This window comes from Galeopterus variegatus, unplaced genomic scaffold, assembly GCF_000696425.1.
Source record: "Galeopterus variegatus unplaced genomic scaffold, G_variegatus-3.0.2 Scaffold478, whole genome shotgun sequence".
Taxonomy (NCBI): Eukaryota; Metazoa; Chordata; class Mammalia; order Dermoptera; family Cynocephalidae; genus Galeopterus; species Galeopterus variegatus.
Genome location: NW_007726589.1, coordinates 331,328 through 346,741, shown reverse-complemented (window position 1 = coordinate 346,741; position 15,414 = coordinate 331,328). Strand labels below are relative to the sequence as shown.

Below are 15,414 nucleotides of genomic sequence, written 5' to 3'. Positions count from 1 at the left end.
TACTTTTTATCCCAAGGTTCTTAATTTGGTGACCAGAAGGAAAGATTTTAAAATATATATATATTTTTAAGTAGTTCCACTAGAGCCCAGTATCTAAACACTCCTGTTCCCTTCAAGGTAAAAGATATTAGCTGGTCACATTGACCCTGATCCACAAGACTTTGTAGAATCCTCCTGGCTCGAAGTAGTGTCAGGCTTAATAGGTTACTTCTTTTTCTTTAACTGTGAGCTGTATGGTCATGGTTTGGTCCTCAGGTTGCTGCCCTGACTCTGGGGCAGATTATCATCAGAGGACACTGTCTTGCATTGCACTCAAAGGACGATTTTCATGTCACAGTAGTTATGCTCCTTCCCATAGTCTGCTCCACTGAGGTGACAATGTAGCTGCCATGAAATCACATTTTCTGTTGCAGAGAGCACTACACAATGCTCTCCGGTATATGAATGTGCTTTCCTTTTAATTTTGAATGTTGTGCATTTTCCTTCCCCTTTGTTTTTGCTTCTGAGTAAAGCCTTGTGATGTAGTTCATACAACCCTTAGGGTGGGAAGCTGAAAGAAAAGCATGTTGAAGATGAATATTTATTTTGAACAACATTGAGTCCATTTATTTGAAACACTCAGACTGGACATCATATTTTTAGGTCCATATGGTACTGTCTTACACAAATCTAATGTAAAATTCACTGATGCATATAAATGGTCCAAATCCATTGTTGTACCCTAATTTTTAAAAAGTCTTATTATATAAACAATATGCTAAAAAACCTAAAATAAAATACACAGACACTTCTGCTATAAAATAACGTATGTATTTCTGAAAACATATTGCCTTAGCAAAATTGCATACTAAAAGTAACAGGACTTACAGGAAAAATAGGTTTAGGAGGAGACCACCCACAGCCTATGCAATTGTACAAAAAGGCTAGAGACAGCCCCAGAGAATATGTTTAAAATGTGCAAAACAACACAGTTGAAATGCTAAACTTGAGGGTGCTTAGGCAAGGAGGATGAAGGTGGAGGTCTGAGTCCAAAATAAAGTGTGACTTCCCAGGAACTTGGCAAGCCCCTGAGGATGTACCATTATAGGGAAGAAGCCCTGAGTACAGGTACCTATTTTAAATTTTCTTAAAGTTGAACTGCAAGGGCTTGTTTAGCAGCTGAGCTGATGGCTTTTCTTTTCCTGCTGAAGGTCATAATTCTACTGCCACTGTTTGGTTCCCTTGTCTTGGAAAAATGCCATAGGAAGCAACCTGAATACATTATATTAACACCATCCTCCTATTTGCCAGGTGAGCATGAGATGATTGATATTACAGAAACATGCATTGCAACACAACAGACTGTATGTAGTTTGCACACATTTTCCCCTCCCACCCCCAGTTTTCATAGTTCACTAGTGTTCTGCTCTGCTAGTGCGTATGTTTCTTTCCATTTCACGCTCTAGTAGGTCAAAACAAAAAAGGGCGGAGGTGTTATAAAAGACCAGCTTCCTACAAAAACCTCAACAAAACCAAGAGAATCAAGTGGAAAAGCTCACTGCATTTCATGCAACTCCCACCAGCTAGAATAAATTAATTTGCATGGAGGAAATAAAATGGTGGAAAGTTATAAGATTCTTGCTTTTCTGTAGTTTTAGCTTCTGCCTTTTGGATCTTCAAGAAAACACACATGCGTGCACACACACGCAAAATCTTCCCATCTAGATTCTTTTCTTTTCATTTTCTTTACATATTTTGCATGAGGAATTGCAAGGCATCCAAAATGCCTGAAACATTTCTGCTTAAATTAGTTAAGCCTTGTGTTCATTCATTCAATGCAAATTTATCCCGTACTCCCTTTGTTCCAGGCCCTGTGCTAGGATCTGAAGATATGGAGTAAATCCAATTACTCACCACCTAAAGGACTATTGTGGTAGCTAAATGAAAATACTACAAATTACAATATGGTGTGGGAAGTGCTAAACTGATAAAGATGTATATAGGATATTTTGGAGCACAGGAGGGGCATGTGTCCAGGGGTGGTCCTGTGTGTGACAGTAGGGAGTCAAGGATGGCTTCCCAAGGGGATATACCTTCCACTACATGAGCTTAACTGCTACTATTTGTTTTTTAAGATGAGCTTCCTTAAATTCTACAAGGTGATTTTAGAGATTGACTTTCTAGGGCCAAAAATCAGACTTTGATTTTCTTCCCTTCTCCTGAAAGGCAACTAATTAATGAACCTCCTTTTTCAAATCTCAGGTCACACTGTTGACTTACTTTGGCCATTTTTGTCTTGGGATGATGTTTCTTCATTATTTGACCTTGATCTGTAACTTTCTAGTGTGTGATCTGAAATTTCATTTTCTGCAAGAAAAAAAAATTAAGTTACTAATTTTCTAATTTCTGGTGGCACAGACATAAGATCATACCTCCGTTACTGTACAATGGTAGTCTTATCACACCCCGTCCCCTACTTCATGTCCTCATTAATTCAACACATAGGTTTTTTGTCTTTTCTATGATTTCTGCAGGCACTGTGCTAGGCACTGTAAGACTTGTGGAAGTCAAATTACAGCAGATTAGAATCAAGTATTGTCCTTTGGAAAGGAACAATTTCGGTAGCCCCAAAAGAAAATGGGGGTGAAGCATGAATGGTAGATTTTGAAACTATGCTATGGCATTGGCCTGTTGTACAGGTACAGCTGAAGGGTCAGAACCTTATGTGTCTATTTATAATGAAGATATCAGTCTGTGTGAATAGCTAGATAGAAGTATATTTAAATAGCAGAAGTGTTTCTTTTAAGAGTCAGAGTTATTCAGAGATGTAGTATTTTTCATTGGGACATACGGAGTTCTCTGTCACTGAAGGTATTTGACCAGTATGTGGCTAGATCAGCATTGTCCAATTGCACTGTAATTCGAGCCACATGTGTAATTTAAAGTATTCTAGTAGCCACACATTCAAAAAGTAAAAAGGAATAGGTGCAATTAATTTAGTAATACATTTTATTTAACTAGTACATCCAAGATATCATTAGGTATATTATATTTGTCTGCATGTGTGTGTATACTAAATCTTCAAAATTGAGCATGTATTTTATCCTTAAAGCACATCTCAATAGGGATAGCCACTCATTAAGTGCTCAATAGCCATCTTGTGGCTGCTGTGTTGAACAGAACAGGGCAGATAATCACTCAGAATTAAAGAGGTGATTTAATCCTGGCACATGTTTATGGGATTAATTGAATAGATGGCTATTTTGGATAACTTCTAAGGTCCCTTTCAGCTGTGATATGTGTTGCGTCTGTGTATCTTAACAAGCGTCTTCTATACTAGCTAAATAATACATTTTTTGTTTCCCATGATAACTTTCTAATCAGAATGCTTAAGGAAAAAGTGCTAATACACTATGGTTGAATGAGGCTGAGTGCATTCTTGCCAAGTAGGAATGGAACTGAAACAGTCTTTTATATTCAATCTTTGACTGATCACTACTAGAATATGAATTTCTTGAGAGCATAGATCTGGTCTGTCTTGTTGACAGATGTGTCCCCAGTGTAGGGAACAGTGCCTGGCATACAGTAGGTGCTCAGTGAATGCTTATCGAATGAGTGGATGAATTAGCTCTCCATTTTGTATCCTTTTGTGAATAGAAGTGTCTGCAACTTAATGGCAATTCTTGGAGCTACTCTAGTTGCTGCTGGCTACGGGCTCTGACTATAGTCCCTGGTGATTCACAACTGTGTTTACTAGAAAACAATTGCTTATTTGAGTGACAAGACGTATCAAATAGGTTGCGCAGCATCTAACAGAAAGACTTTCATTGACAGAATTTTTCTTTATTCTAACCGATTGTTTTGGCATCTTAGAACCTCCATCAGATTCTCTGCCCACTCACCTTTTTTCCATATCATGTGTGCTTTCCGCAGCTTCATTATGAAGAGCTGGACTATGAGGAAGAGTATGAGAATGAGGAAGGACACCAGAGTGAGTAGCAGAATGCCACTGTTCTTCCTTGCCAATCCTATGTACTGGGGATTTGCTTCTGTAAGGAAAACAGAAGGATTTTACACGGTTTGGGTTTTGTTTTTGTTTTTTGGTCACTAGTAAGATATACATTCCTTTCACCATGTAGTATGGGCTCACATATGGCTCAGGTAAAGAGATGAGAGAGAGCTTACCCCTGAAGGCAAAGAGACTCATACTTCTATCCTCCAAAAGCAAGCAAACAGGAAAACAAACAAAACAAAGCAAAAAACAAAAACAAAAAACAAAGTAGGGTGATTTGAAAATTTTTTTAAGTTATGCAGATGTTAGACTAGTTGTGTTTCATTTCTAGAGAAAGCATTGAGAAAATTGACTTATAGTCAGGGGATTTAAAATAGCTATAAGAAATGAATTGTTAACAAAGTGTAGTTAAGTAGCAAGAGAGATTGTTAAGGAGTTTGAATAACTATCCAAATAAAATGAAAATTCATTTATCTTGGCTACGAATAACTATCCAAATAAAATGAAAATTCATTTATCTTGGCTACGTTAAATGTGGCCCTACGTGAAAGCATTTGGGGATAAGCCAAATGAACTCTTAAAAGTCTTTTGAAATCTAGAATTCTGATGCTATGGGCTGCAATTTTGCTAAATGTCCTAGTCTCATCTCAAGCAATTAAGGAGTAACAGCTGTGTGCGGAACAGCATCCTTGAAGCTACATAAGATACAACCCCTGTGCTGTGGTGGGGGAGTGTTCTCTCCACATGTAAACAAATAAATTAATAAAAATAAACAAAAGTAAGATATCCTATGTCGAATTCTGGATCTCTATGTGTTTATATCACAATGTGTTCAGGAATTCAGATGCAAGAGTGGTCCCTCAGGGCTGAGTTGGTCAGAAAAGTTTTCAGTGAAAATATTGGCCATGAAGGAGGACTAAGGAGAGGACTGATAAGGTCTCTTCTTCCATCAGGGGCAATCAGGGTAAACAAGGGCAGGCAGGGCAATTGAAATGGGATGATGTTTTCAGAGAAAAATGTGTATCTTGTTGGGCCTTTATGGAGACAGGACTGTAGAGGTAGGTCCTGCTGGTGGAGGATTTGGGGCTCCTGCTCTGAGTGGTAGGCTGCAGAAGCCATGAAGGTTTTCAGAACATAGTTGTGCAGACTGCAAAGGGATGTTTGGACAGTAGCTGCTAAAAATGGACCAGAAGAGGAGAAACTGAAATTACGGTACTTCATGCAGGAGATGTTGAGGGCCTAGGTCAGGGGGTGGCAGTGATAATGGATAAAATACCTGAAGAGAAGACTTAAAAGTCTTTGGAAATGGACCAATTTGATGTGTGTGTGTGCGCGTATGCATATACATACATATAGACATACACATATATACTTGTATACACACATGCAGAGGTTTGGAGGGTAACACTGGAATTTCGGGCATGTGCAATGCTTTGAACAGCTGATTTTGTGGAAAAAAGGGTTTGGTTTTTAGTGATGTTGAGTTTGAGGAGATGGTAGAAAATCCTGGTACAAAACCAGGACTATTGCTCAGGAGAATTTTCTGGAAATACAGGTATAGAAGTCTTCTGCCTAGTAGCAACAGGAACAGTCTTGGGAATGGGTAAACTCTTTATGAATTAAGGAAGGAGCAAAAGATGGAGAAGTAAAATCAGAAGTGCATCCACATTTTGGAAGTTAGAAGGGTAGGTGGAGTTAGCTAGTAGAAACAGAGAAGCAAAGGCTGGCGAAAAATAACAGGACCAGGCAAAATACGTGAGGAAGCCAGAAGGCACTAAATCAAGAGGGGACAAGGGAGTGATCAACCAATGATGTCATGAAGGGCAGAAAGATCAAGAAAAAGGAGGACTGAAAAAGGCCATTGGAGTTTTTGATTAAGAGGTTAAAATGTCCAGTGTCCGTTCTAAATGTGGTAGGTAACACTTACCACTGGTCAAGCCAGGTTCTTTTGGGTCTTGAGTGGTTTGTTCTTTCTCTTCCTTGTCAATCTCTGATGTACTAGAATCTTTCATTACTGCAACTAAGGAAAGAAAGAAAGACATGATGTATGCATACATCATATATATGTGACTACATGTAAGTATCTACTCATACATATAACTATCCAGTCTTTCCAATGCAGCTTTGGAAACCAAATTAAGTGATCCTCATCAAAAACAACAATGAGATCATTTTTAAACTACTGATTTCTTGCAAAAATAGTTGCAAATGGCCAGGCTCACCTTGCCTTATTTTATTATATTTTTTAAGATAAACATTTATTGAACACTTACTCTGTGGCAGCCCTTGAACTGAGCATTTGGTATATATTATTTCGTACCACAGCTCTGAGAAAGCAGAGGTTTAGAGCAGTTAAGTAAATTACCTAAAGTCCTGCAGTAAATAAGTGGCAGAGTCAATACCGAAACTCAGTTTTTTCTAAATCCAGAACCCCAAATTTAAAGCATTATTTTATACTTTTTCCCTGAATCAGGCCTTACAGGAGAAGGACTTTAGGATGCTTCAAGAAAACAATTGAACACTGAGTGAGAGATGGCATCCCAAGCTTTGTGGATAGAAAACCCACAGCCTGAAATGCACAAAACAATGATTTTTATGTTGAAATTTAGCCTCAATTGCCATTCAAACCTCTGCTTGCCTCCCCCTTAGAAGTAAGATGTACTGTGATGTTTCTGCTAGGTAAGATAAATTATAACAGCAAGAGATCACTTTCAGATTTCATTGCTTATCTTTCCAATTTCCTTTTCTCCCCACTCTGCAGTCTCTTGCTTTTTGTTCCATCACGCAGCGCCACTATGTGGACCCCGAGGGGAATGAAGCCTTCCATTCTACTGAAAATGGGTATTATTAACAGTAATAAAATCGTAAAAATTGAAAGCTGAAAGAAATTTTAGGAACTGTATTTCTTATATCTTATATATGAAAAAGCAGAGCAGAAAATTGAGTTGTTTAGTAGTGGTGCAAGCCAATTTAAAGACAACTAAATTCTAAACACGTTTAAAAATATTGGATTATTAAAGCAAGTGATGTGGCTGTTCCACTTTATAATATTTTCAATTTCCATTGTCCTTCAAAAAACTGTATGGTATATATTGTATTTATTGGTGTTTTAAAACCCCAAACATTTACTTTTAAATATTATTCAGGATACAAATTTAAAAAAATGTGATCAGATACTTAGAACTATGAACATGGTAATGATCTGAAAGCACTCATTCCACCAAATGAAATTTTTATAGAGACACTGCATGAAACAGAAAGAGAACATGTACGAATTTATGCCTTTTTGGATGAGGCTAACTGTCTTGCTCAAAACACTATAATAAATTCATTCATTCACTCATTCATACTGCATTTTCAGACACTATGCTAGATAAAATACAAAGTTAAATTAAATATGTGATCATTGACCTGAGTTACCATCTAGTGGGTTCATTGTCTAAAAAACTGGAATTATAATCCAGGCTTTTTAAATTCTTCTGCATTTGTAGTTCAATTCTGTCATCAAAAATGACCTGAGTTCTTGAAAACAAAGTAATTTATGTGCCTTTGAAGGTGGTTTTGTTATTCAATGACAACAATCTCTAGCTCCTGCTTCTTTGCTCTCTGTTGATATCAAGTCTGTGTTTTGTGTTTGGTCTGTTTTAGATAGGAAAACAAAGAAATAAGTCTACCCCATAAATGAATTCAACCTTGTCCTTTATTGCAGAGGAAGTTTAAATGTTACAATCACACACGTGTGTGTGTGTGTGTGTGTGTGTTTGTGTGTTTGTGTACATATAGTATATCTCAAGCAAAACAGCACTCAACTTATAAGGTGTTATGTTACCCTGAAGCCCATCCCACTAAGTAAGTACTCCTGATATGCCTCTACTTCAGGACACTGCAAAGCTGGAGCCAGTTGTGAGGGAGGGGGTCTGTATGATCTTATTAAAAATTAAAATAAAAAATATCCTTAAAACTTAGAATTAGAAAAGTGACAAAGAGGCATGATTTTAAAAAAAAAATTTTTTTAAATGATTTTGACACTTACCAGTACTAGTGGGCTGCCGAGGGTCTTCAGAGGACAGAGAGCTTTTCTCCAGAGCATCTGAAGCCGTCTCTTGATCAGTAACTAGGAAAGGGGAAAAACAAAATTCTGCAACTACAGAGAGCAATTTTACCCACATTATGCTCAGTAAAGTAGATTGGAAAATGTATTTAGCTGCTACCTCCTTGTAGAGGTTGTGCAGAACCTCAGAACTGTGTGTTCTGCAGCTCTTGCTCTGGTTTTTAAATCTGCATCCCGCTGATTACCCATCTGCTAACTTGACTGGCTTAAAACTACGGCTTGCTGGACCTCTGTGTGGTGGTGCATTTGGCATTGGTAGGCAAAGGGTATTCGCTGTCTCCCACCTATTTATCAGTCCCTCAGTCTGTCTGCCTGTCTATCTACCCATCCACATATCTGTCTATCTACTTAAGAGTTAGGAGGCTTTGGAGTCAGGCTTAGACTGGATTGAATTCCAATGCTGCTATTTGCTTATACCCGAGTTGGACAAGATGCCTAATCTCTCTAACATTCAGTTTTTTTCTTATCTGTAAAATGAAAATTCTAACAACATTTATCTTTTGGAGTTTTTTATGAGAATAAATATATTCATTCAGCTGGCTGGTTAGCTTAGTTGGGTAGAGCATGGTGCTGTGAACACCAAAGTCCAGGGTTCTATCCCTGCACTGGCCAGCCTCCAAAAACAAAAACAAAAAGTTCATTTATATAACATGTTCAATATAAAGCCTGGCTATTTATTAAGCACAATGCTTGCTAAATGTTATTGTATATTATTTTTAAAATTGCTTAGAAGTGTTCTCAGGGGTTCCATTTAGTATAGATTTTGCAAAACAGGCCTGCATTCAGGGAGCCTGTTGTAACAACTGTGCCTGTCAATTTTGATACTGACATGTGGCAGGTGGGTAATATTTTCATGAAATTTGTGAGTGGTTTTTGGTGTTTGTTTAACCAAATAGTTTCCTGTGATCTTGTGAATTTATTAGTCAAACATTTAAAATTTTTGAAATAAATGCCTGAATTGTGTATAAAAGTTGTGTATAAATGAATTGTGTATAAAAATGTCTGAGTTGGGTATAAAAGCTCTGAGAAAAAAAAAAAACTATTAAGGAAAAATTAGAGAAACAGTAATATAGACTAAAGCTAAAATGAGCTCTGTGACCACAAAGATGGCACAGAAAATTGAAGAAAGAGGAGAGCTACTGTCAATGAAATGAGGGAAAAGCTTGAAACCTGGTCAAGCAGAAGTAATGGAAGGGGTGGGTAGAAATTGGTAAAGAGCCACAAAAATGTTTACACTGTGTAATGATAAAAAAATTAAAAGGATGAAATATACATATATTATATATATTATATATATATAGCAGAAGTACTGGAAGCAAATTATAAGAGCATAATAAGGGAAATATTGGGGACCCATAGTATAAAACTTATCGATAATGATTAAAATCTTTTAACTCAGTGTATACAATGTGAATTAAGATAATTATATGTTTATGAACAAAACAAGTTATATATATATATTTAAAACTAGAGTTTGTGGGCCGGCCCGGTGGCACACTGGATAGTGCGCCGCTTGGGAAGCACGGCGGCGCTCCTGCCCGAGGGTTCGGATCCCACATACAGACCGGTTCCCGCTCACTGGCAGAGCGAGGCGCGGGAGCAACACCGAGGGTTGCGATCCTATTGCTGCTCCCTGGTCCGGTACGGGGGCAACACTGAGGGTGGCGATCCGTTGCCGGACACGGAAAAAGACAAAAGACAAAAAAAAACCAAACAAACTAGAGTTTGTCCTCTCAAATAACAAGCTGCTAAACAGTTGCATGTAAACCAAATGTTGTTTTGAATAGATGTTGTTGAATAGGATACAAACACATTATGATTTCTCTCCCTAGTTGGTCAGAATGTTATATAGACCTCTACTATTGATGGAGTTTGGATGTATTGTCCTCCTAGAACTCGTGGAAATCTGATCCCCAATGTGGCAGTGCTGGAAGCTGTTTGAGTCATAGGGGTGGATCCTTCATGAATGGATTAATGCTCTCCCTAGGTGGGGGGAATAATGAGTGAGTTCTCTATTAGTTCCCACAAGAGCTAGTTGTTTAAAAGACCCTGGCACCTCCTCTCTCTCTCTCTTGCTTCCTTTCACCATGTGATATGTTTGTACCCACCGGCTGCCTGCTGCTTTCCGCTATAAGTAGAAGCAGCCAGAGGCCCATTCCAGATGCAGCTGTCCCAGAATCGTGAGCCAAATAAACTCTGTTCTTTATAAATTAGCCAGTCTCAGGTATTCTGTTATAGCAACACAGAAATGGACTAATACAGCTATCAAGTATGGTATCCACTAGATACATTGACTATTTAAATTCATTAAAATTAAATAATATTAGCAATTTAGCTCCTCAGTTGCACTAGCCACATTTCAAGTAAGAATTTTGGACAACTTGTATCCACCACTGTGAGCTTGTCAGTTTCCAAATAGTTAAAGACTTCTGATGAGATCAATGACGATATTAATGAATGTGATATTGTGTCAACATTTTAAAGATCTGTATAACCCAGTGAATCAGTATTTTCCAATTAAACTAGTCATGATGTTACAGAATTCATTCCTGGGTAGAACATCCAGTCAAAGTGCCTGATAGTTGGGTAGATTTGAATTGAACAGAGTAGAGAAGAGCATTGATGTGGATCCAGGGCTGACATAGCAACCTTAAGAAACTGCCTCTTGTCAAGTTCTGGTGCAGCATCAAAGAAGAAAATCCACAATTATCTGGAAAGGCTATCAAAATACTCTTCCCTCCCAACTCTGTATTTGTGTGAAGCTGAATATTTGTAAACATTTATTTCAAGCAAAACAACATATCAGAAGACATTGGCTGCTAAAATTACAAGAACTTGTTTTCTGTTAATCCAGACATTAAAGAGATTTTCAAAATGTAAAATAATGCCATTTTTCTCACTAATCTTAGTATTACTAAATGTAATTATTTTTTCATTAAATAAGCCATTTTTGTAAACATGTAGTGTATTTATTACTTTTAAAATAAATAAATAAATTCATATTTTAAAAATTCCTGAGTTTTAATTTCTAATAGGTAACTATTGACAGATATAACTCACATAAGTAAAAGTTCTTTGGGGTCCTCAACTATTTTTAAAAGTCTAGAGAAGTCCTGAAATCAAAAAGTTTGAAAACTGTTGTTTAATTATTTTTTTCATCCCTTCCTCGGGTAAATAATAGGAAGCCAAGGTTCTTCACTTGGAATACTAAAAAGACAAAATATATAATTTCAAAGATAATCTAATCTATTCCAGTCGTTCTAGTCTCCTCCTCCTAGCATCGCTCTGTGGGTTTTTCAAAGGCAGGCACTTCTCTTACTCAGCATGGGGTGCTGGGTTTATTCTCATTTTCCTTGGGTCCTACTGTGCCCAGAGTATAGAGATGAAAGGCATCGGAATGCTTACTTGTAAATGTGTTTTAAAGCATCCTCAGCTAGTACATTTAAAAAACTAATCAGATGAACAAAATAATTGTAATATCTTTATGTCAATGTAGTAACTCATCAAGGGAAAAAGTAATAAACAAATGGAAGCTGCCAACAGCAGATACTGGCCTTCCTCTTTGAGTACTTGTTGGAAATCTGGCAGTGGGTTTAACTATAATCAATAGTTAAACCACAAATAACAGTCAAGTCTTAACCTATTATTGGAAACCTTTATAGCTATGACTTTGAGTTATGTACAACCATAAAGGAGGAGAAACTGCAATTTCCTCCTCCATAGTAATTTTTGTAGATGGCTTGAACAAATTGCAGAAAATAAAAAATATATATTTTTTCCAATATTGTTGGTTCTCTTCTTTAAGAATCTGATGTCTTTAGGAAACATTTAGATAGCTAGTCTCATCCCCCGGGTGCTCCATGCTCTAAGTCCGCTGATGGGATGGAGGCGTGGTGTGGGGAATGAGTCATGAAAGGGTAGGAGCATGTGCGTCTGTGGGTCCTGAGTCTTCTAATGAGGCATCCTCAGTAACTGCTTTTGGTTTGATGAGAAAGTGACCTATGGAAAACATGTGGTAGCAAGAGGGGACTGTCAACCTCAGCAACAGCCCCCACAGGGCAGCTTTCCCACAGTGAGGTTCTGGTCAACAACCTTGCCCTTCACAAATGCTTTTCATCATCAACTATGTCATTTGGAAAAGGAACCCTTTCAATGAATGATCGTCATCCAGCAGTTCCTTTTTCATTAATGTGAGTGATTCCTTGTATGTCAGGAATTTCTTTTTACACTGATAAGTATCTTGCAAAATAATGAAGCTCAGAGTCCTGCTAATTACAGACTTGGGATTCATGGGACTCCTTACAGGATACCCCTTGGCTCAAAGAGTTGTGTATAGTTTGAAAGTTACTTCCTGGACTTTTGGGTGAGGAATCAGAATAGAGAGTCTGAAAATAAGGGCTCCTCTTCACACTTAATATTCGCTGTTTCAAATGGTGTTCTAGTCAGAATATTAACATAGTTAAACTAACATCTTCAAAATAGTCATAACAAAATAAATCTAAAGAGCAATACGGTCTTAATGTAACATGCAATGTGCATATTTTGTATCAAAATAAAATTACGTTAATAAGTTTAGATTTAGTTAGTATTATCTCCTTTTGGGTTGAGTACAAAGTTGCAGAATGATTCATACGATATCTCCAAAAACATGGCTGAAATAATACTATCTAAAGTCAAGTTATGCTAGCTGTCGTTACCAGAAAGCAAGCATAGCACTGTGCATATGGTGCTCTGCTAGGCTTTCTGCATAACTGAGGCTCTTCTGAACGTTGAAACAGTTGCAACCCTATCACTCCACTGGAGAAATTGTAGTCATTACAGGAATTTGCTATTAAGGAGAGCTTTGTTGACAGTAATCTCACTCTAAAGGACTTTGCCCACTCCATTTAGTTTAGTTTGATAGTGCAATATTAAGGTAAATTAAAAATGATTAAAGACAATCATTAGTTCTTCTTACCCAAACCTTCAAATTGGAATGGTGCCACCAGTTTTCTCCCGTGCAGTCCTCTGTGTCGGATGATGCAGGCCACTGTTGAGTTTTTGCCATATGTGTGGACTATGAGTGTGCTGGTGGTATTACATTTCTTCCCATCAGTTTCAAATTCATGGTGGGTTCCACCTACGTAGCAATTTAAAGAGATGTATGAGGTTATGGCTATTGGATGCGATTGGATGGGTTTGGTTCTATTAGAGACCCATGGCCTTGACTTCATGGCAGACATGATAGATTTCTAACCTCATTTTAAACCTCAGCCAGCTGCCTAGTATGTGCCTTGGCTCTGGTCATAAAAGCAAGTAGGAGAAGGAGGGTGAATAGGTTTCTATAAACCCTTCATTACTAGAAAAAAATTCAAAGCTTATAGTGGTTATATGAGAAGGACAGATTGATGTTGTAATACACAAGGACCCAAGAGCTTACTCAGGTTGTATAAATAAGGCAAGTTAAAGGAGAAGTATTATGACGTAAAATTGGCACTGGATTGGGAATCAGATCTGGGTTTTAGGTCTTTTCTCTCTAGAACTCCATTTGGCCCTCAGTTTTCTCAACTGTAAAGGGCCCCTTGTAGCTCTGAAAATGTATGATTACTTAGATATCAAAGGTAATTTCTGTTGAAATGTAAGGAAACTCTAAATAGTTACCAAACATCACAATTAATCCATTATCCTACTTCAATCTAAAGTTCAAAGTTTAGATTCTTTGTTACCACAATATTTTTACTGTCATTGTGGGTATAACACTACATAAGGAAGATCATATCTGTTCCAATTACATGTATTATGTTAAATGTATTTTCAATTTTATGCCTGTGAAAAAGTTTATGCTGAGAGGGAATAGCTATATTATACCTCATATTTTAGGAAATTTTGCCGAATTTTAAGAAGATATTATAAATATATTATAAATATTTCACTTTAGCTTTCTACCTTGTCTTAAGCAAAAACATTTTAATTATCTGTGATTAGCCTTTCAAGATCAAGGCATAATACTGATTGACTGTAAGGATAATTTGTCTAGCAATGAACCCATGAATCATTGAATGGCGTCTTCTGGCACCTCCTGCCACCAGAGGGTGCCAGAACATTTAAAAATCCCTTGGAAATTTAAGTAGGAAGAACAAAGAAGAAAAGTGTCTCTACCGTAGAGCTCCATGTCGTTCTGCAGCAGCCAGGTGATCTGGGGAGGGGGCTTGCTTCTCACAGTGGAGCATTTCAGTACAACATGCTCTTCTCCGTTTTGCCTTTTGATAACTGAAGCTTCCAGGGTTGGCTCCAAAGGAGTTGCTAGAAAGCAAAATTGATTTTTCTGTGCTTAATTAGTTGGTCTACATATCGCAGCAAAGCACAGAGCCTAGTATTCTGTAGGAATTGTTGTAGGGTAGAGTCTAATTAAGAGGCATATTTTTCACTTGAGCTTCCCCAGAATACCATCACATTAAAGGGCTTCTATGTGCTTGCAAAAGCTACCTTGAAGTCAGAATGTTTGTTACTCGGTATGGGATTAGTCCCTGAAAAGCCCCAAACAGACTGTGTTACGACAGCTGTTCTTAAATGTGATACATGACTGTATTTGGTTGGTAAAGCTCTAGGCGAGGAATAAAGACATGAATTCTAGTCCCACCTCTCTCACCAACTAGTTGTAAGAACTTGGGTAAATTCCCCAACTTTGTGGTACACTGTTTTCTTGTCTGTGATATGAAGGAGCTGGCAAATGAGTTGGCTCTTGCAGCTGTAAACTTTCATGAGTCTATGTCTCACCTCAAGGTAAGTTAATTCTGTCCCTTCCTAACATCAAAGGTGCATTTCTCTGATAATGGGCCCATTGGTTCTTTTTCTTTGTCCTTCCATCTGGGAATTACTTTTTAGTAAGCTTTACTTCTTCCTCTTTCCCACTTTACTTCCACTTTGGTCCAGAACTGCACTCTTCCACATAACTTAACTCAATCACCCGCCATCGAGACATTGTAAAGACACTTACTAGCTCCAAGTATGCACTGGATCTGTTATGTGCTGGCAATAGTAAGATGGAAAGAGATGGCCCTTCTAGGAGCTAATAGCCTGGTGGTAGACTCAGCCCTTAAACCATTAATTAAAACATCACATGTGCAGTGCAATGATAGAGGTATATACAGGGTGTTACTGGAATTCAGAAGGGCACAAGCAGCCTATGCCAGGATAGTGTGGGAGGTGACCAGTGAAGTAGGAGAAGACACCCCCTGGAGCTGAGTCCCATTGGTTCTCAAAACCCACAGAGAGCCACCTTCTCAGCTACATTCCCACCACGCCTTTGCTTTATGGCAGGCAGCACACTGTA

General features: G+C 37.8%; 1 protein-coding gene across 1 annotated transcript in view; it reads right to left on the bottom strand.

Moving 5' to 3' along the window:
- Positions 1–419: 419 nt before the first annotated feature.
- CRTAM (cytotoxic and regulatory T cell molecule) overlaps positions 420–15,414 on the bottom strand; it is a 29,386-nt gene continuing 14,391 nt past the window's right edge. Inside the window, exons 4-10 of the mRNA XM_008569212.1 lie at positions 14,241–14,384; positions 13,060–13,221; positions 8,025–8,105; positions 5,919–6,011; positions 3,882–4,028; positions 2,260–2,346; positions 420–550 (exon numbers count right to left, since the gene is read on the bottom strand). Of these exons, the coding sequence (XP_008567434.1) occupies positions 420–550; positions 2,260–2,346; positions 3,882–4,028; positions 5,919–6,011; positions 8,025–8,105; positions 13,060–13,221; positions 14,241–14,384 (845 nt within the window). The remainder of the gene's footprint in view (positions 551–2,259; positions 2,347–3,881; positions 4,029–5,918; positions 6,012–8,024; positions 8,106–13,059; positions 13,222–14,240; positions 14,385–15,414) is intronic.